The sequence below is a fragment of the Tursiops truncatus genome, chromosome 4 (assembly GCF_011762595.2).
Source record: "Tursiops truncatus isolate mTurTru1 chromosome 4, mTurTru1.mat.Y, whole genome shotgun sequence".
Taxonomy (NCBI): Eukaryota; Metazoa; Chordata; class Mammalia; order Artiodactyla; family Delphinidae; genus Tursiops; species Tursiops truncatus.
The window spans coordinates 47,595,576-47,623,238 of NC_047037.1; the positions used below are offsets into that span (position 1 = coordinate 47,595,576).

At 42.3% G+C, this 27,663-nt stretch overlaps 1 protein-coding gene across 1 annotated transcript; it reads right to left on the reverse strand.

The window, feature by feature from the left end:
- Window positions 1-1,297: 1,297 nt before the first annotated feature.
- Window positions 1,298-27,373, reverse strand: LRRC31 (leucine rich repeat containing 31). Its single transcript, XM_019946020.2, is given in 10 exon segments — window positions 1,298-1,477; window positions 1,479-1,654; window positions 6,651-6,818; window positions 11,776-11,937; window positions 14,194-14,199; window positions 14,812-14,976; window positions 15,979-16,146; window positions 16,366-16,530; window positions 21,126-21,230; window positions 27,190-27,373. Coding segments are annotated over 10 exon segments (1,479 nt in total).
- Window positions 27,374-27,663: the final 290 nt, after the last annotated feature.

Below are 27,663 nucleotides of genomic sequence, written 5' to 3' on the forward strand. Positions count from 1 at the left end.
TTCATTCCTTTCTGGTTGCTGAGTAGTATTGCATAGTTTGTTTCACCATTCACCCTTTGAAGGGTGTTGCTCTGTTTCCAGTTTTTGGCTAGTATGAATAAAGCTGCTATGAACATTTGTTCATAGAGTTTTGCATGAGCACAGGTGTTCATGGAATTCATGCGAATGCTGAAAGAAGTGAAGAATCATTACCTAAAACATCCCCATTTATACCACTCAAGACCTCCTCACCCCCTTTTTTTTTTTGGCCACACTGTATGGCTTGTGGGATCTTAGTTTCCTGACCAGGGATTGGACCCAGGCCAACAGCAGTGAAAGCAGCGAGTCCTAACCACTGGACTGCCAGGGAATTCCCATGATGACTTTTTCTTTTAGAGTGGTATTGATTTCAAATTCTACATGTCTTTCAAGCAATGATTGCAGTATGAATTATTAGTGTAGCAAGAAGAAAGCAAAACATAACTTGACTGGAGCATATCAGAATAGAAATGTGTGAACAGACCCCTCTGCCATGCAATGAATTTCATGCTCTAGTAAGAGAAAAATAAAAAATTCCAAAAATCACTTAGAGCAGCACAGAAACTTTAATGAGTTAAGTAGGTTTTATGTGGCAAATTCCATGCCAAAGAAATGCTCAGAGGTAATATGTTAATTTGCTTATTTTAGCAATAAAATATTTTACTTTATTTTCACAAGGTATTTTTTGATACTGGGTTTTGAATTTTCGACCACTTTTAATGAAGATTTGCATGTCAGTGGCCATTATTAGTGTTCATGGTTTATATCTGAGATAAAAGCCAAGAGAACAAAAAATAATATACCACTGAAAGGAATACTTTCTGATAAAAATGTGAGTGGACCACATTAAGATACGTATAATGGTAAAGAATATGAAAATGTTCCACAGTTTGTGCCTTTCACATTAGAATTTCACACACACACGCACATACACATAAACACACACCCTTATATTTAAAATATTTAGGAAAAGAGAGGCAGAAAATTCCAGGGCAAGACAAAGGGAGATGCAGTACCAGAATCTAAGCATTTTTGTCAGGGCTTCTAAACAGCAAGTGAACTAACTATATATCAAAACAAATGAAAATCCATTGAAAAGTATCATTCTTGTTTTATAAAATAGAGAATAAAGACATGCTCACATTAGATTATTATAGACAATATATATTTACAAAGCTCGTGTACTGTAAATCCCACCAAACAGCCCAGAAGCTGGTATTCCTTGATTTCACCGGGATTCACTCTTGTTCTTTTCCTCTCCCTTAGGATGGTGTGTAGCTTAGTTGAGCCTTGAGAAGTCAGCTTCCTGAAACCCACCATGGTCAAAGTGAATGCTGCTTTTGTGATCTTGGTCAAAGCCTTCTAGTTCTTCCTCTTGTGAGGCTGGGAGGATCCACCTCTTCATTCCTATCTCGGTGATCTCAGGAAGTTTGGTCACGGCACATAACAAGTGTCTAAAACCATTGTCCATGCTCCTGAAAAGCTGATGGCTGAAGGCTAATATCCAGCTCGGTTAACTCTTTGAGGAGCCACAGGTTTTGGCAGAAGATGGTCCATTCTGCATCACAGATGCTGTCATTATAGCTCAGGTCCAGCTTCCGCAGCCTGGCCAGGCGACTTGTCTGGATTACCGATGCTGAAAAACAAAATCACTCTAAATGCTAAAAGCCAAGGATACTTTCTAGTGTGACCATTTCCCACTTCCAAAAACACAACACAGTAGCTCCAGGATTCGTAATGACAAGACTGATACTTAGTAATGAAATGTTATTAGCTAGCAGTTTTATTCAGGGCATCTGAAATTACTCTAACAAATTTCCTCTCTGCATTTCATGTACAGCTTGAAAATGGATTTTTCTTTCTCTTTCCAAATCCCATTCCAAAGAGTGTCTTTTTTGTCGAGTTCCTGCTCTCTGCTCCACTGGAGTCCCAACTCTTACTGCAGACTTTCTCTAATTAAAGGGGAAGAGTGATGGCTCACTGGCTTTAACTCAGGACCATTTCTGAATAGTTTTCATGCTGTTTAATGCTGTTTAACTATTCATTGCTTATTCATTCTTCATTCAACAGTTATTTAATTGAGCACTTTCCATGGGCAAAATATGCTTGGATAGTTTCTAATTCATGGGTCAATTAGAGACTTTAATACATGGATCAAGTTTTCCTTTGAATAGCACATATCACAGTACTACCCATAATGGCTCTCAATAAATAACAGTTAATGATGAAGCTAAGAAAAGGAGCTAGGAGAGACAGCCAAAGCAGACAGGACATGCTTCCCTTTTCAGCCAAAAACAGGAATGGATTACAGAGGTGAGATGTGTAGAATCTCAGAGTTGGAAGGGACCTTGGAGGGCTCCTCATTCAACCTGATCAATGATCAGAGAGAAATCCCTCTCACAGCTTCTCCACTGGGGACCAGCCCAACCCAACAGAGGGCCTGAAGTCCCTCTTCAGGTTGCCCCAACAGAGGGAAGCAACTCTCAGCAGGAGGAAGCCATGTCTCTAGGCCCTATCTGACTTTCCCCACTGCCCACCTCAGCCTGCTGGGAACCTCAGCTCCTTCCTTGTGCCAACCATGCAGTGTTGGACAACAGTCAGGTCCCCTCAAATGTCCCCCTTATAGGCTTAAACACGCCCTGGTCCTTCAATCATTCCTCACACATCATGGCTTCCACACCAAGTGGGATGCTCCATCCCCATCATTTTCATCATCCCAGTCAGGACACTCAACAGCTGCATTTGGTCCCTAGGTGTTCATGTTGATCGTGTCCCTTCCTATCTTTCTGTCTCAGAACATTACTCACCATGTTCTCAAGACCTAGCTAAGTGTTAAAGATAATGTGCATGCTTTTTCCCTTTAGAAAATTTTCTATTACAGACATTTTCAAACATATAAAAAGTAGATGGAATAGGAGTGAGAACTCCCATGTTCCCATCAATCAGCTTCAATGCTATTTTCATTACACTGATCTTGGCTCATCCAGTCCCCTTCCCCTAATTTTTGTTTGTTTGTTTTTTAGTATTTTAAAGCAAATCTCAGACATTGTTTTACCTTTCCTATACTATCTGAATTTTCCAATGATGTGAGTACTCTATTTATTATATTTTAGTATTTTATATGCGTTATATTTTTTAAAATCTGGGTAATAGTATCATAGGTCATGAAAATACTATTTTTGTAGCTTACTATATGAAAAAAAACCAATGCTGTTATTTACAAAAGAATAAAACACAAACTACTAGGGATTAACAAATTCTTAAAGTTTCTATTAGAAATAATCAAAACAGTTAAGTGACAATGCTTAAAGCCACACACAGCAATACCTATCATTGACTAAAAATTGAAAGAACAAAAAATACCCTTGACAAAATGTAAAAGTATAAATTTGACCTGAGGAAGAAAACCTGGTAGTAAAAATTAAGAAACAATATATAATGGCTGGAGCTATGATTAATAAAATATGATGCAGACCAAAAAAATAAAAAATTGAAGAAGCAAATTTTAATAACTTTAAATGAAATAATTTAAATATGTTTAATGGTGTCCAGGTCAGGAAAACAAAACAAACCAAAGGCTTATTCTTTGAGAAGATTGGTAATATTGATAAACCTCTTGTGGTAATCAGAATTCTAAGGTGACCCCAAGATTTCCACCCTAATTCCTAGGACTGTGTATATGATGGGTTCCCATGATTGGGTTATATTACATGGCACACCTGAATTTAGGAAACGCAGACCCAAACGAGGTTAACCTACTCACAGGAGCCCTTTAAAAGCAGAGAATTTTCTCCAGCAGGTGGTTGAAGAGGAAGGAGGTCACAGAAGAAGTAGTCAAAATGATTAGGAGACATTAACAGGATTATAAGAAAACAACTTTATTTCCATAAATTCAACCTAAGTAAAATGGGCCAATTCCTTGGAAGACACAAAGTACCAAAACTCAAGAAGAAAAAGATAACCTGAATGGTGCTATATCTATTTTTTAAACTGAATTTGTAATTTAAAACTCCTCACAAAGAAAACTCCAAGTTTAGACAGGTTCAGTCGTCAATTCTATAAAGTTTCAAGTTAATGAAAAAATAATACCAAGTCTACAAAATCTTTCCAGGAACTAGAAGAGGCAGGAACACTTGCCAACTCATTTTCTGAGGTCATTATTACCCTGATACCAAAGCCAGACAAAGATATTACAAAAAACTAGTAGGCAATTACCTCTCGTGAACATAGCCACAAACATCCTCAACAAAACATCTTCAATTCATTATAAGAAATCTAGCCAGGTTAGGATTCCTTTACCTGATAAAGGGCACATCTACAAAACACAAACAAAAACCTATAGCTAACATTATACTTAATGGGAAAGACTGAGTGCTTTCCCCCCAATATCAAGAATAAGGCAGGGATGTCTGCTCTCACCTCATTCAACACGTACTGGAAATCCTAACCAGTTAAATAACCAAGAAAAAGAAATAAAAGGTATAGAGACTGGACAGGATGAAATAAAGCTGACTCTAATTAGAGATGACATGATTGCCTACGTAGAAAATCCTACAGCATCTACCAAAAATCTCATAGAACTAATAGATGAGTTTAACAAGGTCTCAGTATAAAATGTCAATATATGAAAATCAATTGTATTTCTACATACTAGCAATGACCAATTGGGAATCAAAATTTAGAAACCAGTACCATTTATAATAGCACCAAAAAATTAAATACTTAGATATAAATTTAACAAAGTGTAGGCAGGATCTGCATGGTAGAAACTACAAAACACCAATGCAATAAATCAAAGAGGACCTAAATAAAAAGAGAGATATACTGTGTTCATGGATAGGAGTGCTCAATATAGTTAAATGTCATTTCTCCCTGAATTTACCTATAGATTCAATGCAATCCCAATCAAAATTCCAGAGGGATTTTTTGTAGATATTGACTAGCTGATGCTAAAATTTATATAGTAATGTCAAGAAACTAGAATAATCAAAATGATTTTGAAAAAGAAGAACAAAGTCAGAATGCCCATGCTACCTGATTTCAAGGCTTACTATAAAGCTTTAGTAATCAAGACAGTATGGTATCAGTAAAAGAATAGATGCATAGACCAATGGAACAGAACAGACCAAAAATAGACCCTCACAAACTGGCCAATTGATTTCTGACAAAAACGCAAAGGCAATTCAATGAGTCTTTTCAATTAATGGTGCTTGAATAATTGAGCTGTCATATGCAAAAATATTTTCAGCCCATATCTCATGCCTTGTACAAGAATACTCAAAATGGATAGTATGTCAAAATGTAAAATATAAATGTAAACCTTTTAGAAGAAGATCTAGGAAAAATCCCTGAGAACTTGGGTTTTGCAAAAAGTTCTAAGATGCAACACAGAAAGCTCTATCCATCAAATTAGCAAATAGAGAAATAGATCTTTATCAAAACTGAAAGTCTTGGGACTTCCCTGGTGGTCCAGTGGTTAAGACTCCGCACTCCCAATGCAGCGGGCCAGGTTTGATCCCTGGTCAGGGAACTAGATCCCGCATGCCACACTAAAAGCTCCCTCACGCTGCAACAAAGGTCCCGCATGCTGCAACTAAAACCCGGCACAGCCAAATAAATAAATATTAAAAAAACAACAACAACACTGAAAGTCGTGCTGTGCAAAAGATACTGTTAAGGGGTTGAGAAGACAAGTTACAGACTGAGAGAAAATATTTGCAAGCTATAGATCTGATAAAAGACTTGTATCCAGAAAAGCTAAAGAACTCTGATTAAGAAGAAAACAAACTATCCAGTGTTTTAAATTAGGCAAAAGATTAGAACAGACACTTCACCAAGGCATATATGCAGTTTACAGATAAACACAGATAAACACAAACACATAAAAACATGCTCACCGTCATTAGGGAAATGCAAAATAAAATCACAATGATTTGTCCACATCTTCTAATTACAGTGTTTGGCCATAACACTTGCTTTGAAAACACATATTTGTTCCAACTAGATTGAAATATCAGAGAACAGTGTGAACATAACACAAATTTCTTGTTTGCTTATGCATAATTTATCCACAGGAAACAGTAGGTGAACACAGAAAACTGCACCCAGCTGAGCCAAGGTGGGTACAGGCGTAAACAAAATCCACACATGCACACACCTCTCAGGGACAAGGAGCCCCACCCATCCACATCCAGTGTTCCAACCTTCTATTCTACATCAGGTAATCCTCCTTCTTCCACCACCATATCTATGTCTATCTTCTTTTTTTTTTCTTCTTCTTCTTTTTTTAATGTTTGGTCGCACCTTATGGCTTGTGGGATTTTAGTTCCCCAACCAGGGGTCGAACCCTCGCCCCCGGGAGTGAAAGCGTGGAGTCCTAACCACTGAACCGCCAGGGAAATTCCTCCATCTCCTTTTATGAAACACGCTCCACTGTCTTTTTGGTTTCAGGATTGCCCTTGTCTGTTTTAACAAGCTCTCTCCTAAGCAGATGTCAGGGAGCAGGGAAGATGCGCAGAGGGCTTAGCTCCAGGCCTCGCTGCCTTCTCCACCTCCCTTGTCCTGGACTGCCAGAGCAGGCGCGCTGGGCTCTGAGTGCCAGGACTGCTTTGGATGGAACCAGTAGGTAAAACCCAGAAGAGCCACGTCCTCTGTCACCAGGGAACAGCTGCTCAGCCTCAGCACCTGAAGGGACGTTGAAAGCTTTAGCGTTTCCAGGAGCAGCTTTAGGTTGCTGCCAACACACTTATTCCAAGAAAGGTTGACTATTTCCAGAGCAGGGAGGTGAACGCAAGCTTCAGCTGAAATTGACAGTGATAAGAATAGCAATAATTTAGGTTTCCTTAGAGGCCATAAGCCTTGAATTTGAGGAACCTAGGCTAGGGCAACATGTTTCTATCAGTGAGGTTAAGACAGTTGTAGAAACCGTTTCTCCTGCCTGAAATTCATGGCCTCAATTTATGTTGTCTACTTTTATTGGGGAGAAATGTTGGAAACTTTAGAAAAGTAAAACTTGATTAAATGGGGACTTCCCTGGTGGCGCAGTGGTTAAGAATCTGTCTGCCAATGCAGGGGACATGGGTTCAAGCCCTGGTCAAGGAAGATCCCACATGCCGCAGAGCAACTAAGCCCGTGCGCCACAACTACTGAGCCTGTGCTCCAGAGCCCACGAGCCACAACTACTGAAGCCTGTGCGACTAGAGCCCATGCTCCGCAACAAGAGAAACCACCGCAATGAGAAGCCCACGTACTGCAACTAAGAGTAGCCCCAGCTTACTGCAACTAGAGAAAGCCCACATGCAGCAATGAAGACCCAACGCAGCCAATAAATAAATAAAAATTTAAAAAACTTGATTAAATGGAATTCACTATTGACTGGGATTTCTTTCCTTCACTTCACATTTAAGAGGGAGAAAGAGACGAACAGTTTTCACAGTTAGTCACGATTTCCAGAGTGTGTCCTGGTTTTACATGTCCTGGTTGCTGCTGAAATTCAGAGACAAGGCCAAACCTCCCTAGAACTCTGAAACACCAAAATGTATTTGTGTTTACTTAACTGCAGTTAACAGAGACAAAGAAGAGAAATAGTGTATATTGGAAAGATTTTTAAAGGAAATTCAAAGATTTTCTGCTTAGTTCTTGGTTTCCCCTAACATTAAAATTAACCAGAGGGCTTCCCTGGTGGCGCAGTGGTTGAGAGTCCGCCTGCCGATGCAGGGGACACGGGTTCGTGCCCTGGTCCGGGAAGATCCCGCGTGCCGTGGAGCAGCTGGGCCCGTGAGCTGTGGCCGTTGAGCCTGCGCGTCCGTAGCCTGTGCTCTGCAATGGGAGAGGCCACAACAGTGAGAGGCCCGTGTACCACAAAAAAAAAAAAAAAAATTAACCAGAGCAACTTATCCACGAGGTATAGCCACTAATTACATTTTAAACTATTCTTCCTTCTTTCTAAAAACTAATATCTGTTTGAAGGGTAGATATATATTCTTTTTATAATATCTAACAAGAGCACCCTCCCACTCCTATGGTACAGAGACGTATCAATAAGAAATTGAACTTGATTTTCTCAAAGTGATGCAGAGAAATATGTATTTACTTGATTTACTTCTTTTTTTTATTGTTGATTTACTTCTTAATTCAAATCGGATTAAACAGGTCTCCCGCGACTTATAGTGGGGTTACGTCCTAATAAGTTGAAAATATCTTAAGTAAAAAATGAATTTAATACACCTAACCTTCCGATCATCATAACTTTGCCTAGCCTACTTAAACATGCTCAGAACATTTATATTAGCCCATGGTTGGGCAAAGTCATCTAACACAAAGCCTATTTTATACTAAAATGTTGAATATGTCATGTAATTTATTGAATACCATACTGAAAGTGAGAAACAGAGTGGTTGTCTGGGTACAGAGCGATTGTTAAGTTTACCCTCGTGATGGCACGAGTATTGCACCACGTATATATTACTAGGCTGGGAGAAGATCAAAATTCAAAATTCTAAGTATGGTTTCTACTGGTGTATTGCTTTTACACCACCTTAAAGTCGAAAAGTGTGAAGTCAAACCACTGTAAGTCAGGGACTGTCTAAAGATTTATGTCAGATGATGTAACTTTGTGTAATATCTACTTGATTATGATCCATTGATTGTGTAGCTATAATTGAAAAGAGTTGTGCCTTCTGATGGCAGAAGACACAAAGTTAAAAACAAAATTTTATTTAAAAATATTCAACATTTTCCATCTAGGAAGTATATTTATGAAATCTCATGTTGTCCCCAAATTTATTTTTTGTGGAATTTTCCTAACAACATTAGTCTGAGCAGTGGAATGTGGGGTGTGTGTGTGTGTGTGTGTGTGTGTGTGTGTGTGTGTGTTTACCTAGCCATTTTGTGGATTATAGCCCCCTTTGAGAAATTTGTCTGTCTGTCTGTCTGTCTATCTATCTACTAACCTGCCTATCTACTTACTGACTTACTTAACTAATACCAAAAACGTGCTTTGAAGGATGCAGTGAAGAATAAACACAATCCCTGCCCTCAAGAGGGTAACAGTCTGGGAGAAGTATCAACATTAAAAAACCACACAAGTAAATACATAATTATAAATACTGATAAAGGCTATAAGGAAGATACAGGGACTTCTAATTCAGAGAGAGGCTGTCTTAAAAGGGGACATTTACACTGAGACCTGCAATCAGAGCTCCCCAGGAAAGACTGGGGGGTAGGGAATTCTAGAGGACAGGAAGGTCAAATGCAGGAGAGAGCTCGGTGATATGAAGGAACAGAAAGAAGCCAACTGAGGCTGGGTTCAGGGAGCAAGGGGGAGAGCCGCCAGGGGGCCTGTTAGATCACATGAAGGAATCTGGATTTTACCAGAGGTTCTCCAGGCAACCGCTGGCTTTTACAATAAAATTTACTTTTTTTTTTTTTTTCCACACCGTGTGGTATGTGGGATCTCAGTTCCCTGACCAGGGATGGAACCTGCACCCCTGCAGTGGAAGTGTGGAGTCTTAACCACTGGACCGCCAGGGAAGTCCCCAAATTTACTTTTTAAGTAAAATTTATAGACTCTCTCCCCATAATAATATTCACAACTGGCATATATTGAGCATTTACTATGCGTCAGGCACATTTCCAAGAATTTCATATGTAATAACCTGTTTAATTCTTATAACCCTATGAGATATGATCCTATTATTCCATTTACAGACAAGGAAACTGAAGCACAGAGTTGTTAAGTACCTCAGGTCATGAGAGCTAGAGCCAGGATTTGCTTTCAGATGTCTGATCCCAGGTGCTTTGGAGCCAGAAAAATGTACCATACATTCCCCACCGACAAAAGAATTGGAATCAAAAAAAAAAAAAAGAATTGGAATCAGTTTTAGGGAGTTCACAGCCCCCTGCCCAGGCATAACTATAGACTGACTCTCTTAAAGGAGGAGCCGTGGACCTCAGATTAAGAGACGTACATATCCTGCTACTTTTCCCCATCCAGACACGTGGCCAATGAGATGAGCAGTGCTGGGGGAGGGCTGGGAGCAGTACATGGCAAGGACCAAGACCCTGTGGGTCGAACAGAGTACTTGGGATGAAAAGGAGAGCAAGAATACCTTAAATAGAGAGTTCTTAGAATTTGGGATAAATTATATGTACTTATTTTTATTAACAGATATTAATAAATAACTACTTGTTATTTTTTATTAATAGAATGCCTCTTTTTCATTAATAATAGCCCTCTTGGGTCCATAGGACAATTCATTTTTAAGGGAGTGTCAACAAACATAACCCTTGAGGGAAGGCCAGAGAGAAGGGCTCTGTTTTCACTGTTACCCAGGAAGCACCAGAATCCAACCACACTAGTCTTGCACATGTGTACAAAACAGAGTCAACCTAGTGGGCCTGAGACCACTATCCGTACAAAGTCCTGCTGGCAAGGTTGGCCCTTGGCTGACATCTGGGAACTTGGAAGTGTCGTCACCATTCCCTAACTTATCAGGGTGGTTTGTCGTGCCTACAGTGTTTGTGTACAAATAAGATGATTTATGCTGAACACTAGCTTTCCTTCTGTGAGTCTGGAATGTTGGCATGTGCTTCGTAGAGGGTGCCTGCATGACCAAGCCCCACTAAAAACCCTGGACTTGAAGGTTCAGGCGAGTCTTCCCAGGAAACATTTCAGACCATGACGTCACAACGTGCTGCAGGAACGGAGCGCATCCTTGTTACTCTGCTGGGAAAGGAATCTTGCAAGCTTGGGCCTGGTTCCCTCTGGACTCTGCCCCATGCATGTTTCCCTTTGCTGATTTTGCTTTGTATCCCTTTGTTGTCATAAATCTCAGCGGTGAGATCTGTGAGTCCCTCCAGTGAGTCACTGAAGCTGGATGTGGTTGAGGACCCCTGGCACCATGTGCTTAAAGTGTTGGATGCCTGGGTGGTATATTTGGGAAAATTGGGCAAAGTCCCTTTGCCTCAAAATGTCTCCCTCTACTCGCTGACAGTGCCCTTGCCCCAGCATAGGCAGAAATGTCAGATTTAGTAAATCCCTGATGTAGGCCAGGCTGTATCCATGGTCTTCAGGCACGCCAAGATTCCTGACAGAGGACAACAAACCCTGTTGGGACTAGGTGCTAGGCAGCCAGCTAGGCTCACACACTAGTAAACGCCTCCCTTTCCAGCAATTCCAAATTATACTGTACAAGTTACCAGGAATGTGAGCCTTCAGAGTTGGTTATACAGCCGTCCCTCCGTATCCACAGGGGCATTGTTTCCAGGACACCCTGCAGACACCAAAATCCATGGAAGCTCAGGTCCCTTATATAAAATGGCACAGTATTTGTGTATAGCCTATGCACATCCTCCCATATACTTTAAATCAACTCTAGATTACTTATAATACCTATTACAATGTAAATGCTATCTGTGTAAATTGTTGCCTGAATGAGACAAATTCAAGTTTTGCTTTTTGGAACTTTCCGGAAATTTTTTTCCAAATATTTTTGATTTGCTGTCAGTTGAATCCACGGATTTGGAACCCATGGTTACAAAGGGCCAACTGTGTACACTTTAAATTTTAAATTTACAATGCTAGAAATCATTCATGTGGCTTTGAAAGTCAGTTTCAAGAGAGCATATTTCCTGAAAGAAAGACAAATTAATACTTTACGTTGCCTACAGCTGAGCATTCATTTGTAGGCAAAGAGAGGCCTCCCCTCTCAGATGTTATGGTACCAGTGCCTGCAGGTATTTGGGGAATGCGCTGACCCAGGGCAGTAAAAGTCTCACTTTCCAAAGCACAGTTGTTGATTAACAATGGCTTCAGTGCTGGTAAAAATCAGAGCCTGCTGAGTAGTTTTTCAGAAGAGCTGCCCGTCTTTCTGTTGGCAGATAAGTCCAATTCTTGAAAACTCGAGAGAAAAGGGATACCTGGGCTACTAAAACATCAACAGTGACATGTTTTAGGCAGCATCTCACAAAGGGTCTTCTGGGTGTTTGGGTCCCACAGTCTTTTTTTTTTTTTTTTTTTGCTGTATGCGGGCCTCTCATTGTCGTGGCCTCTCCCGTTGCAGAGCACAGGCTCCGGACGTGCAGGCTCAGCGGCCATGGCTCACGGGCTCAGCTGCTCCGCGGCATGTGGGATCTTCCCGGACCGGGGCACGAACCTGTGTCCCCTGCATCGGCAGGTGGACTCTCAACCACTGTGCCACCAGGGAAGCCCCCACAGTCTTCTTGATCAGCAAGCACAGCTCTTCCCTCTCTGACCCCTGCCCTGCCTTACGCACAATTACACACCACATACACACCAGCCATTCTTCCCAGTATGCAGCTTGGGCTCTTCTCCAAGCCTCTCTCAAGGCTAGAAGTTAAGAGCAAAGACTTTGGAGACAGAACTGGTGATTCTAATCCTGGACTTGCTACTAAAGAACTGTGTGGTTTCAGACAAGTTGCTTAACTTCCCTGAACCTCAGTTTTCTCAATAAGAATAACACTACTACTTCACAGAGGCAATGGGAAGATAAAACGACTTGGTATATGTAAAGTGCCTGGTACAGTGCCTGGCACACACTAATTGCTCAATTAATGTTTGATACGATCATTCTTTTCTCAGAATATAAGTCAGAAGTACTAGAAAGGCAATGAAATCAAGAAATCAGAACAGATATCTGTGGCTAGCAGCACTGGAGTGGGGCCCTGAAGGCCCTTGCTGTGCCAGGTGTTACCCCTGCTTCGCTATCTTCCTGCTGCTTTTCCTGCTTCTAGACCTTTGCCATAGTTCTTTCGAATGTGGGAAATGCAGTATCCTGGGATCTCTGTGGGGCTGGCTCACCTCCTCAGAATCTTCCAGGGCCACCAAACCCACAGTAACCCTTTGGTCACTACTACATCTCCCTATTTTCTTTTCCTCCCAGCACCCCCGTTACGTGATTTGTTTGTGTATGTGTTTGTCTTCTGCCCTCCCTCCCCAAAGGTGAGCTCTGTGTGTAGGGGCTGCTTCGTGCCCGGAGTGTGCCTCAGAGCCTGGAAACCAGAGGCACAAATGTTAGTGGAAAGACGAAAGGACAGGAGAAAGGAAGGGGAAGGGAAGGAAAAAAGGGCAGGTACTTGCTGCGGTGACTCCCTCTTCTAACGCCCCCAGCACCTTGTACTTCACCACGTATTTGGTTTATTGCTGCCCCCACCAGATTGAAGCTTCTGCCTGTGAATTTCCCTCAGCCCACAGAACAGTGCCTCGAACAATTAGATGATCAATCAAACGTTGTTGGCTAAATGACCTGTAATTCCATGCCTTTGGAGCTATCGAGAATGATCAGATAAAAGAATGTTCAATTCTTTAACATCATGAGGTATAAACAGGATGTATTTTCAATTCCATCTTTTCAAACTTAAGCAGGAGAACAATGCAATTCACTACAGTTATTAAATAACCATTACTTTTCTGGGGCCATTTACCCGTGTTGGTGGCAGATCTAGATAAGAGAGGCTAATCCCTCCGTTGTACTAGCGTTAACAATTCAGATCCTCTAGCACTTTAATCCTCCTCTGAGCAATAAGATGAGACAGGACGTTCGTGTTATTCAGTTGTAGCATGGGAAATTCATTATTTGGAATCTGGTGGATTGGTAATTCAGGAGTGTCTCCACGGGTAGGACATTCATAAGAGGATGGTGACACTTCACAGTCTCCACCTGGAGCCCAAAAAGGGATGGTTTACTACTTTAAAATCTTCATGAAAGCCTTGAACTCTTCTCATTTTCCCCAATTGAGGGATAAGAGTCTAAGAAATAACTTAGCAGGGCTAAAAATCAATATGAGACCTAAAGACCTATTTTACTGTTTTTCTCCCCCAGTTGTACTAAAAACAACAAAAAATTCTTTTTCTCGTCCTTTATTGATTGATTCATTCAATCAATCACATTCTCAACAAGCATTTACTGGCTGCCAACTATGTGCCAGACCCTGTGCATGAGCAACAGAGAGATACTGAAAAAAAAAAAAAAAATCCCTACGCAGGAGGAGCCCGTAGTACGGAGGGAGAGCAGAGCACGGCTGGTGTGCACGAGCGTCAGCACACATGCTGTAGCTGGAGTAGCCAATGCGGGGAAGGAAGAGAGAATGCAGTCAGAGTGACAGAGGAGCAGGAAAACCATCTGGACTCTTGTAATAATCTAGGCATGAGGTGACAGCGGGCTGGACCAGGGTAGCAGAGGTCTAGATGGTAAGCCATGGTCAGAGTCTTGATGCATTCTGAAGGTTTATTTTGGCTGTAGGTGGAATAAAATCCATAATCGCAAGCGTACGCTTGCTGTTTGTTAGGGGAAACTGCACTTATACATGACAGGTCACAGGACTATGTCTGTGGTAGGAAAGCAAGCGTAGTGACCTGAAGTTGTAACGTACACCCGTCATGCACTGTCCCGCCGACTTTCTGTAACTTCCTTTGTTTCTAAGTGCCTCGGCTTCACTTGATTAGCGAGAAAGACTCAACACCCTCCGTTTTGGCTTTCCTTCTACATCCCTATGTGTAATCCACTTTGTAACAGTAACAGATCCGTTTCTAAACAGCCACATACATTCAAAAATTTTCTCCCTCAAGTGCCACATCCATCCTTTACAGATGTGTCTAGGAGGAGTTTAGATTCACCAACAATTACTGGGCACTTAATACTATATTGGGGCCTTCACAAAAGTTTTATGATGTGGTCCTTCTGGTAACTTCATAAACAGCACATCTCAAATTTGCCAGGTTTGCAAACACATGGCAAGGCTCCAAGCGTCCTCCCTCGGCTCTGCAGTACCTACTCAGCCACATCGTGTCGTCGGCCATCAGCGAGCACTGGTGAAGATCCAGCCCCTCCAGATGCTCGAGCACGGCCAGCCCCGGGGAGTCTTCAAACCCTCCACTCATCTCCTTGTTGCAGGAAAGGTCTAGCGTCCTCAGCTCACACAAGTATCTAAAAGCAGCATCTACAAAGAAGGTCAGAACCCCATTCTGACATATTACAAGGCGGTCGGCAGGAGAGGGGGCAGGTGTGGAGAAGGGTGACTGAGACAATATGTACACTATGTTGACAAAAGCCCAGACAGTGGGATAACTGTCCACTTTGTACCATCTACCCCTTCGGACCTGACAATGGCTTCAAATACACACTCCCTGGGATCTGCATTGATCATCAATGGTTTTGATCAAAATCTTTCAACTAATGAATCTTCCCCTGCTATCCTTGAGCATTGGTGCTGTCATAGCATTCTAGACTTATTCAAACTGCCAGGGAGAAGGATTTTACAGGCTCTAGAAGTTGAAGGGATAGATACACATTTCATTTCCTATTCTTTAATGTGGATACTCTATAGCAGAGTCAATTTTAACTACAGATGTCACTGAAGCTGTTCTTTTTATCAATACCAATTCCTTCCTACTACTAAGCATAAAATAATGCTGCCATTTTCAAAAGTAAGAGAAAAATGGGGCTTCCCTGGTGGCACAGTGGTTGAGAGTCCGCCTGCTGATGCAGGGAACACGGGTTCGTGCCCCGGTCCGGGAAGATCCCACATGCCGCGGAGCCATGGCCGCTGAGCCTGCGCGTCCGGGGCCTGTGCTCCGCAACGGGAGAGGCCACAGCAGTGAGAGGCCCGCGTACCGCAAAAAAAAAAAAAATAAATAAACAAAAAAGTAAGAGAAAAATGGACAGCTTTAGTAGCACACTTATTTTGCACAGTGTCTCTCTCAGACCTAAAATATCCTGGCCTTTTCAGAGTCAGCTGTTTTAAAAGATTATTTTTGTAATCATGAACGTACATGCTCACTGTAAAAGACTTAGAAAATCAATAAAACATGAAGAAGATTTAAATCACCCATAATCTTATTCCCCAACATAACCACTGTTTATGTTTTGTTGTATTTCCTAACAGCTTAAAAATTCCGTATAATATAAAGTTATATACAAACTTTAGCCATTCCTAACTCACCCAGTAGTTTGACACTCTTTTGTGATAACCCACATGAATGTAACTTCAAGACTTTCAGAGTTAAGGTACTTTTTAATCCCTGAGCAATACTGTTGAGACTGCCACCGATGTTTCTGTTAATAGAAAGATCAAGTACTTCAAGGTTTTGCAGCCTAAGTAGCAACTGACCTGGAAGGAAGGAAATCCAAAAGACAACTCAGTAAAGATGCAGGGTGTGAAAGTTGGGGCAGGCAGGAGGGAGGTACGTCTTCATGTGACCTGGGATATAGTGAACCACTCCTTCAATTCAGGGTGAGAGAAAACACAGCCAACGTTGATTTCCAAGCTATCCAATCATGGGTGCCTTCACATGTTTTCCTGGGAAGGACTCTTCCAAATTCCACTTACCCACAAACGCCCCATCTTCTGACGTGAGGGCGTAGTCCACAAGCTCAGGCATTTCTATCTTGCTCCCTTCTCGGAATGTCCGGAGGATCAGAGGCAAGTTTCCTCCCACTTTACTGTTCCAGGACAAATTCAACTCAAGTTCAGGCAGCGCTTTAAGTGCTTCTCCTGTTACAAAATGGCCCAAAGATCAGGTTGATCGCTAATCCGCAAAGCAGGGACTTCGTTTCAAAATCAATACAGCCATTGTTTACGGAGTATTGAAGCCGGGCCAGCTACTGGTTAGATGCCAGGGAACAGGGAGGAGAAAAGGACCCAGTTCTTGCCCACTCCCAGCACGGTGAGCTTCTACATACAGGTACAGGCACAGCAAGTCTAGTCCCTCCAGAGTTCTGAAGCCATGCTCGTAAGCAAACGTTGTGTAAAAAAAAAAAAAAAAAAATCCACCTGTTAGTAGGGGTGGTTTTACCGAATTGTTTTCATGGTAGTAAATATTTCTACCAATCCATCTACTTTCTCTCATCCACCTTCTCCGGGGATCAGCATTGCTGAGAAGCTCGGCCAGAGGTAGAAGTGTGAAAGACTTAGAAAATAAAACATGAAGAAGATTTAAATCACCCATAATACTATCTCTCAGCATAACCACTGTTTACATTTTGGCCAGAGGAAGATTGGTAGAAGCAAAGCAGGGCACTGGCCACCACAGAGGAAAAGCTCACTTTGACATCAAGAATATCACATACAACTGATCCAACCACTGCAGGGAGGAACCAATAAAAGAGCATCAGGCACTAGCAGCTCATAACAGTGATGCAACCTTGGGGTGGAGGAGGATACAGTGAGGGGGGTGAAACTTGACATTTCTGATACCATTTCACACAGGAAACATCTGAGGGCTACAGAGTGGAAGCTGGGAGAGAACAGGGCAAGTGTGGGGAGATCAGCCCTTAGGAATAATTTCCACTGCTTTGGGGGCAGAACAGAATGGTGAGCCACACACATGACAAATGTGCTTTCTCAATGTCTGGAGTCAATTTTAGCACCAGTTAAGAGTGTTGGAAGGTCCACTGTGTCCAGAAGCCTCTCTTCCACTGTCCACTACTGGTCTGGAACTTCTGCCACTGGTTATTTATTCCATGGTTTCAGGTTTTTGGAGTCCAGGAGCCTCAGGTTAAAATGCAAATTCTCCAGGAGTTATAATATTATAAGCCAGGGATAAAAAGGTGTCATTTTGTATGCCGTGGCCAGTCAAAGGGGCGTGGATATGTATTGCCCTGAGGCATCCCCCAGGATCAGGGAGAAAGAGTACATGATTGTCTGCAGCGCATATGGTACTGGAGGGCCTAGGCATTTGCAATCTTGCACTAAGCAACTGTAACAGGTGCAATAATGTTGAAATGACTCTGATTTACGTTTTCTTATCAGTAAACCATTCATTCTCCTTATACTCCATCTGCCATTAAGGCTAAGCAGAGTATGGATGATAAGATAGCCCCTCCTGGTGGAGAGGATGCAGAAGTCCTTCCAGAGAGGATAAAATCTCAGGGAGAGGGGAAAGGACACAAAACGTTAGTGACAAGGGTGCAGACTCTCTCCTGGACCAGATGAGTTTAGAGTGGGTCCCAGGGCAGAAATTCCACTTCCTGGTTTCTTAAGGATGGTGGATCATGAAAAAAGATTAGATTAGTCATAGAAAATAATCTATACTTCTCTTCATGACTGAGTAACAGTATGTTAAATTTGAGACCCTGGTACACAATAACCAGCTGCTAACCAGTGGGACTAAATGGATCATGAAAAACCACAGAAAGGTAATTTTGGATGAGGGAATAGGGAAAGAAAGAATTATTGAGCGCCTACTAATGTGTCAAGCACATAGTAGGTACTTTACAGAAATGATTTAATGCTCACCATAATTTTTTTTGAGGTGGATATCACCCCTTTTCAGAGATAATAAAACTGAGGCTCAGAAAGTTAAGTATTTTGTCCATGGTCACAAAGAGAATTAGAAGTGGGACTAGGATTTCAAAGGGTCTGGCCAGCTCTGAGATGTATAACGTTTTTCCTTAGCTATAGGAAGGGTGAACCAGGAAACATCAGCTGGCCCCTATTTTCTAGGGAAGGATTAGAGAGAAGACATTGGCATAAATTTTGTTGCTTTTACAGAAATCTTTGCAGAGATTTAAATGATCAAAATACATGATCGAAATAAGAAACTTCAGACAAAAAGAAGACAGAAAAAGTATTAATTGCATCTAAAACCAGCAAGCATTCTAGATAACCCAGCATTCATAACCCAGTAAAGCAGCTGGGTTAATAGCATGACAAATTTTATCTTATGTTCTATGTTATCCAATGTTTGATATACTATAAACTAACTTAATTGAGGTTCTAGTCCTATTTAAATCATTGCTTTTAATTGGAAGATCTTGTTTTGATCATTTTTTAAAAAATAGGAATGGGAAAATAGAAGAGAGAAATACTATTTTGGAATTGGAAAAGAACTTAATTATTATCTATCCCAGCTCCTCTAATTTACAGATGAGGTAACAGACCCAAAGTGAGCAAATTCTACAGTTACTATCTCCACTTAAACTCCATGAGAACAGAGGCTTGGTCAGCCTGTTCCCTTCTCTGTCCCAGGGCTTAGCACAATGCTAGGTGCAGGTTACACAGCTCCTTAGAAGGTATACAAGAGCTCAACACAGCATCACATCATGTACAGGCAGCACTCTCATCCTCGTCCATGGGCACTTGAGGGGGTGGTGACCCAGATAATTCGCCCCTGAGGGTTTGGGTTGCAAAGATCCTTCCAGGGGAGCCATCTCTTAAGGGAAGCATTCATCATACCCTGTGCTTGAACATCATCAGCAGTAAGTCTGCATCTACCCAGCCTCAGGATTTTTAACTTGCTGACAAGATGCATTTGCTGCATGAGTAAGTGAAGGGTTCTGCCTATGAAATCATTCCAGGAAATATCCAGTTCTTCCAAGTCTGGAAGAGAAGGCAGCAAAGCAAGTAGAAGGGAACACAAGAAAAAACAGATTTGCATGTGTAATTTGTGATTTGTAGTCAATAGGATCCACTGCCTGTTGCTCTGGTAAGCGGATAGAAGGAGGGTGGACTTGCTGACTTTCCACAAAGCAGGGATCTCTCAGCCGCACAACTGGAGACATTGTGACATTTACTTTACCTATTTCTTGGGACGTTTTCTATTTCTGCCAAATAACTGCATTCTGAAAATGCGGTGGTGTTTCCATAAGATTTCATAAGAACTCCTTTATTGTAGTGGAAATTGTAATTCTACTGCTAGGACTGTTACTACCACCGTCACTGTAATGTGTATACGGGTCCTTTTATTTCGCAAACCCCCCTGACGCCTGTCACCCTGTTGTCCTATTGGACCCTCAGGCTGAAGGTCTGGGGAATACTCCGTTGGCAGGACCGCTGAGACTGAGGGTGCCCGTTACCTTTTCTTTCTTATCTTGATCACCTGGGTGTCACCACTTTATAAAGTTCCTGTTATACCTACATGGGCCAACATGTGCAGGTTTAGACACACAAACCCTGACCAGAATCTTCTCTGAGTCTCCTCCATTGCTCACGAAAACTGAAGCTACTCTCTGTGAACAAGATTCTCAAAGGTCATCTTTATCTCCTGCAGCAACAAGACTTAAGAGTGGAAATGCCAAAGTCAGGGGGTGAAAGTGTCTTTGCTTGCTTGCTTTTAAACATCTGTCTTGAATGTTAAAATAGTGTCAGCAGTCAGATGCTGCATGGTGAGCTTCTAGAGTTACAGACATAGCAATTCCTGACCTTCCACCATTCCAAAGAAATTCTAAAAACATGCTTAGGGGGCAAAAAAATATGTTTTCTTTCTACTAGCATTCAAAGCACTTTAACAACTTCATCTTGTTCACCACGATCCTAACTTGATAAAGTATGAAAGACTATTGAACACATGAAGAAGGAAAAAAACAGGATTCCCGGGGCCCACCCTCAAAGATTTCAATTCGGTGGGTTTGGGTTGGACTCAAGTGCCTGCATTTCCACAAGTTCTGCAAGAGATTCTGACATGTACATAGGCATTTGAGAATCACAGACATGGTTAGAGCTCCCTCGTAAGAGATCTGTCTCAAATATAATGGCATGGATTTTAATTAAAATACTCAAGGACCCCTCACTCAAAACGCAGTTCTTTTGATACCTCTGTTGGTAGACACACCTAATTTGATTCAAGATTTGATTTAAGGTATCTGAAAAAAGAGAGTTTTTAAAAAAGGTGGTGACAGTGGTGTTGGGAAGATGGTTCTTCACAACCAAACTCCTGCTACAGTGTCACAAACAGTAGTTGCACTTTTGTGTAAAACGGTGTGAGCAATAATTGCTGGTAGTGATAGTTTTCATTCCACAGATAACAACGAGATGCCCCTTTAAATTCCGAGCAGGGCTCAGTTTCATGGATGAGTATACATCCTATGCAGGAACAGGTGTGTTTCAGGGAGCTAGAGGTAATCAGTAGAGAAGTAAAATTGCTCAGGAAAAACAAACAAACCTCCCTCTTAAACTCGGCTCAAATCTTTGAAGCTTGAGGAAGAATCAATTAACTTGTTTAAAAAAAAAATAGCGTTGCATCTGCGCTTCCTGAGTTGTCTGGGCCACCCTGCAGACCTAGCACTACCAAGTGAGGACGGAGCACTTTCCCTGCTCATCCCAGCCCGGAGGCCCTCTGTGCCTCTGCGCAAGGTCAATTCCATACAGACCTGGCTCCCTCACATCCGCTGTTGTTAGTCTACAGTTGTTCAAATCTAGACACTTGTCGACAGGGTTTTTGCCCAACTTCGGCGGGAACAGTTTTTTTCTCCATCCTGGGTCTTAATTCCATTTCTGAAGTGATAGTCTTAGCTGTATTATAAAAATAAAGAAAAATTTGCTGTGAATGACAGAGTGTATTAAAGATGCATAATGATCACCATAAGACAAGTGAGAAGACGGACAACAACCCTGAACTGGTCCCTTGTGAAACCTCACCTCAGAAGGGGACAAAACCTGACCTCTGTTCCTGCGGTCGGTGCTCAACACTGGCCGCTCCAGTGACCCGTTTCCTACAAAGGAGCCTGAGGAACTCAGTGGCTTTTCTTTCCTGGCTTGACCTGGGTTTCTTGCATGTAGATGGAGCTTTGCTCCTGGACAAAGAGGTAAACTTGGGCTTCCCTGGTGGCGCAGTGGTTGAGAGTCCGCCTGCCGATGCAGGGGACACAGGTTCTTGCCCCGGTCTGGGAAGATCCCACATGCCGCGGAGCGGCTGGGCCCACAAGCCATGGCCGCTGAGCCTGCGCGTCCGGAGCCTGTGCTCCGCAACGGGAGAGGCCGTAGCAGGGAGAGGCCCGCGTACCGCAAAAAAAAAAAAAGAGGTAAACTTGTTATTACAGCGTTTAAGACAGCGCTGCTGGAAGGATGCACAAACATCTTTGGTAAATGTAACGCTGGGGGTATGCCCAGGCACTGGCCTCCTAACCAGACAGGTGAGGAAGGGGAAGCACTGCAGTCACCACTGATGAGCCTCAGATGGCTAAAGAGAGCGAGTGAAACCCTCGCTGCTCATTTCCTAGACCCCTCAATTGACGCATCCGGAGAGAGTAGTCCCTGGGAGAGCTTTTGTATTTTCTCAACTCCTGCCAGAGAATACACTCAGAAAGCCTCATGTGTCCTCGTTATTAGGGACTTTTTAAGTGGCACCCTTACCAAGTTCCACTGTAATACCACACTACATGATATAACTACAACTTTTTTTTTAAATAGGATTTACTTTTTTTTTTAATAATTAATTAATTAATTAATTAATTTTGGGCTGTGTTGGGTCTTCATTTCTGTGCGAGGGCTTTCTCTAGTTGTGGCAAGCGGGGGCCACTCTTCATCGCGGTGCACGCACCTCTCACTATCGCGGCCTCTCTTGTTGCGGAGCACAGGCTCCAGACGCGCAGGCTCAGTAGTTGTGGCTCACGGGCCTAGTTGCTCCACGGCATGTGGGATCTTCCCAGACCAGGGCTCGAACCCGTGTCCCCCGCATTAGCAGGCAGATTCTCAACCACTGCGCCACCAGGGAAGCCCATCACTACAATTTTTAAAAGTTAAATAAATAAAAATAAAAAGCTATGATTTTATAGAGTGCCTACTATGTACCAGGGCTTTACCTACTGAATGTGTCAACATTTAAGACACACGTGAAACACATCATACTTTTGTAAGGAAAAATGAATAGGCATGTATTGACAGTGACTTTAAAGAGGTTTTGCAAGTGAAAATGCACAGTTAAAAACACATGCAAAGAGTATACTGGAATCCAATAGGAAAGCATAAATTCTGAATGTGCAGTAATACTCTACTACCCCTGACAAAACGTATACAACCACATAGCAAAAAAGAAATATATTAGTACCAGTGGAAATGAAAAGATGATGACATGACAGTAGTAGTAAATTTAGACTAAAATATTAGCAGGATAATAAAAATTCCCCCTCTCCTCCACAGTGTGTCTGGTGGCTTGCTATTTTTGTTTTGTTTTGTTTTGTTGCTTTGTTTTGTTTTGTTTTCTTGGTGGCTTGCTATTTTTAAGAAAACCACCTACAGGCTGTACATCTTTGTGGGGATAGTTGGTGTTGTCACATTCTACCAGTAGGAGGCAGCATCATCCACCTACCATTTACCTCTTCATTTCGACCTTCAATTTTTATTATGGTACATTGGATACAAGGTATTTTGTTTTGGGTAGGGTTGCCAGATTTAGGAAAAATAAAAATAGCACGTCCGATTAAACTTAAACTTCAGGTAAACAAGGAATCATTGTTTAGTAAAAGTATGTCCCAAATATTGTGTGTATTTTTTCTGGCAACCCTAATTTTGGGTGAGGAGAGCTGTGGATGGAGGATGTGAGTACAGGGCATTTTGTGTAAACTTAATGCAAAGAGTCACAATTACACTATTTCATAGATTTGGAAACTGAGACTCAGAGAGACTGTTAAGTAGTAAGCAGCAGAGGCAGAATTTGAACCCAGAGCAATCGACTCCAAAGCCCATTATGTGCAGGTGCTTTTTAAAACTTTTGTTCTTAAAAAAATTTTCTCTGCATTGTATCTTATTGCTCTCTCTTTTGTTTTTCAGCTTTTTGTCTCCATAGGCTCAACCCACAATCATGCTCAAGTTCCAGCCTCAGCAAACCTTCTTTTTCTTTGTTTTCTCCTCAAACCACTGTTCTGTCAATCATTTCCTTTACTGTCAAATGTTTGGAAAGAATGGTTTGTATTTGCTGACCCCACTTCTTCACCACAGTTACCAATTAACCCTCTACATTCTGGTTGCCACACTGGCCTAGCCAAATAAATTGTTTCTCAGGGGTCACCACCAATGACCTACGTATGGTCAGGCCATTCAAGATGGCTGTTCTCTTGCTCTCCGTCCATCCCCTGTTCCACCAGGCCCTGCTTCACTCACATGACTCTCCAATCCTCTTAATTATAGGGCTTAATCAGTAACTGCCTGTCGTGCTTGCCCCCTGCCCCTGCTGCTGGTTTCCGTGGTAACTGATGAGCCCACCTGACATCAGTCCCCCTATAAATGGTAGCCTCCTTCTCCACCAAGTAGTGGAGATTGTTGCCATGTCCTGTCTGCTGCCGGCCATCCATGGAAGGAGCGCTGCTCCAGGACCTTTGTGTAAGATGCCCCTTAACCAATGAGCTTTGATGTCTCTGTTGTTTTCTCCAGGCTTTTTCTTTGGTCTCAAGGCTGAGCAGCTACAAGAGTTGCAGGCTGGTGGGGTGCGGTCCACCAACCAACCAGTTGACAGATTCAGAAATCGCTTCTCAGACCACAGCCTACTTGGGCGCTCTGTAATATTTATATGATTGGCAAGTCCAAGGCAGCACAACTGGAAAACTTGGTTCAACTCTTGGGTCCATCAGGTAAGCAAGTCACTTAACTTCTCTGAGCCTTGGTTTACTCATCTATAAAATAGAAATTATAATTCCTGCCCGGTTCATTTCTCAGGAGCATAGTGACTTAAAGTTCCTGAGGCCTCCCAGGAAGATGGGACTCTGCAATGCCTTTTACATCAGAGGCACTTTGTAAACATTTGTTGAATGAGCAAATAACTGAATATTAGTTTTGCAGTTCCTCAATAACCAAAATAAATCAAGATGACAAATCTTTATCAAACCACCTAAGTATAAATATGAGTACCAGTTTGTGAGGCCCCTGGACATCTCCTTACAGGCCATATATTTCTTTTTTTTAATCTATAAACCCCTTCCTTCAAAAAATATCTTATGTCATACCTCATTATATAAAACAGACGAGTCAGAGCTGCTACAGGTTGGCTGAGGAGGGAGGGCTGGCACTCCATGGAGGGTGCAAAGTGACCACACGTAAGCAGCTCCATGGAGTGACTTGGGGCCTTTTCTGGCGGCTTTACTGCTGAACCGAGCTCTTGCTTCTCCAGGTGATTCTGTGAGCCAAGCAGTATCTTCTCATTAGGTTCCTTTCCAAGCTAAACCTGTAGGGGCTTGTTTCCGTTGTTTACGACCAAGAATCCCGATGCTTTCATAAAACATTTTTACATGTTTGTAACATGGGTGATGCTGTACAGGGAACCAAGGTAACAAGTTCCTGTTGCCAAGGAGCTACCTGTCTGATGGAGCAGACAAGAAAGCCACAGAGGGTCCAAAGTCCAGTGGGTGCGTCTTGGGAAGCTTCCAGGTGAACGTGGTAGATAAACTGCACCTTAAAGGGTGAGTGAAAGTCAGCCAGGTGGGTGGATATGAGAGAGGGATAAATGGGGGAGGGGTGCAGAGGGAGGATGCCACAAGGGAAGGTCTTTCTAGGCACAGGTACCCATTTCAGGGGAATGTGGCCAGTTCAGGAGAGAGTCAGTCAAAACGTCAGGAGTAGAGGATGAACATAAGATTGGGGGGAAGGCAGAGGTTGTGAAGAGATATTCAACTGATCACAAACACCTTGAAGACCATGCTTGCGAGTATAGACTTTCTCTTCAAGGCAGGAAAGACTCAGTGAAGGATTTTAAACCGGTGAGAGACACCACAGTATCTGTGGTTTAGAAAGAGCACCCGGTAGCAGTGTGGAGGACAGGCTGGCCACAGAGCAAGACCAGGAGCAAAGAAACCAGGGAGAAAGCTGTGGCAGTGGTCCAGGCAAGAGAGGATGAAAGCAAGGACAGCAGCGGAGAGAAGGAACGAGGTCCCAGAGCTGTTCGGAGGACAGAATTCACATGACTCCAGGGGCCACTGGACTTGGGGAGAAATGGAAATGGAGAAGCCATGCATGGTGTTGCCCAGCTGGGGTAACCAGCTGACTGGTCTTGCGCGGTTAATTTAATCATGGTTGTGGGTATCCATGAACCATGTTCCTGAAGCTCCAAATCATACTTTAGAACAAATATCAACAACTTTCTGACTGCCCTCTTTTAAAGGTAGACTTCTTAATTTTCTACTTCCAAAAATGCATTCAATCTGCTTACAGGTAAAATGATATTTTTGGTATTTGGTGCAAATAATCTGACGGACATGAGGGTAAGTTTAAATGAAACAAGATTGGCCATGGATTGGTAATTGTTAGAGGGAGGTGGTCTTGGGGACTCATACTGTTCTCTCTTCTTTTGTATATGTTTGCATAAAAAGTTTAAAGTGTTTTAAAAATACATTTAATCTAATAATATAGTGACGGCATTGTATGTGACATAACTTTAGAGAGAGATTTAGCAATATTTTCATAACCCTTGTATTTGTAACCTCTGTTCTGGGAATTTGTGCTAATTAGCTGAAACAGACTGAAGCAGAAAATAGGGGAGAGGGGAAGCCAAAGATATTCACTAAAGGGCAGAAAAAGAACTTAAGTAATTCTGGCATAGGCATGTAATGGAATATTATGCCACTGTCAAAATTAGCATATGAACATCACGTAACAATACGAGAACTGAGCAGTATAATAATATGTCTCAGTAGGATCACAGCTCCGTGTCAGATCAAGCGGGCTTTATAAGCTCTTATAACCGTACAAAGTACGTCCGTTTGGCCCCAGCTACCTCTCTGACTGGTCTACTACTCATCCTCTCTCCATCTCTCATCCTGCTTCAGCATGCCTAGCCTCCTGGCTTGCTCTCAAGCACTCCAGGCTCACTCCCATCTTGGGCCTTTGCATTTACACATCCCTTTGCCTGGAAAACTACTCCCACAAATACCTGTGTAGCTGGCTTCATTCATTCTACGTGGCTGACTTTCAGATCTCAGCTCAAATGCCACCGAATCAGAGACTCCTTCCTTCCAACCACATCTAAAATAGCACCCCCAGCCCATCATTCTCTGTCTCCTCAGCCTATTTTGTCTTCATATGACTTATCACACTGAAATTATATCTGCTTTTGGTTCTTTACGCAAATGTTCTCTTTTTCATGGCTGTCCTTCTAATAAAAGTGATTGGCACAGATGCTCAGTGTTTGACTTGTTGGTTGACCATAAATGCATGTATATGAATAAAAGGCTGAAAAGGATCTTGAAGAAATGACCATTTGTGTTAGAATGAAAGGAAATAGGGTATTTTTCTCTAAACCTTTCTGCAACATATTACTTCTGTTAATTTAAAAGGAAAGTGAGGGGAATTCCCTGGCGGTCCAGTGGCTAGGACTCCACGCTTCCGCTGCTGGGAGCCCGGGTTCAATCCCTGGTTGGGGTCCCGCAAGCCGTATGGCATGGCCAAAACAAAAAAGTAAAATGAGCAAATTATTTAAAGCATTTGACAAAATAAATGTTTAGAACAGACTCATCATATTAGGTTTCGGTGTCTCGTCGCTGGGTCGAAAAGCAGTTGTTTTAAGGTCATTGCTCTCTTTTCTGTTTTCAGCTTTGGGGGACCTGAATTTTGACCGCCTGATGCATTTGTTGACAAATAAAGTCTGGGGTTTAGTTTCTCCATCTGAGGAACTCTTGTTCCCCGTTTGACTCATGGACAAGTTGAAGGGGGTCTTTCTCAATAAGCCATCTTCCTGTGGTTTTCTGTTTTCTAGGATTTCAGAAGAAAACAAGAGTCTGTCAAGCCTGTGTGAAATCCTAACTTCCCTACACCTGTCTTTATTTCCCCCTTACTTTCTGTTTTTCTTGCTGGTAGTGTTTAACATAAAAATAAGAATGCTGCAACCCAGGATCCTGGAACTAACAGATGATAGCAGATAGAAATCCAAAGCAAATTTGAGTTTTAAACTTTGCCCTATTTTATTGTGAGATACAATTCATTAAA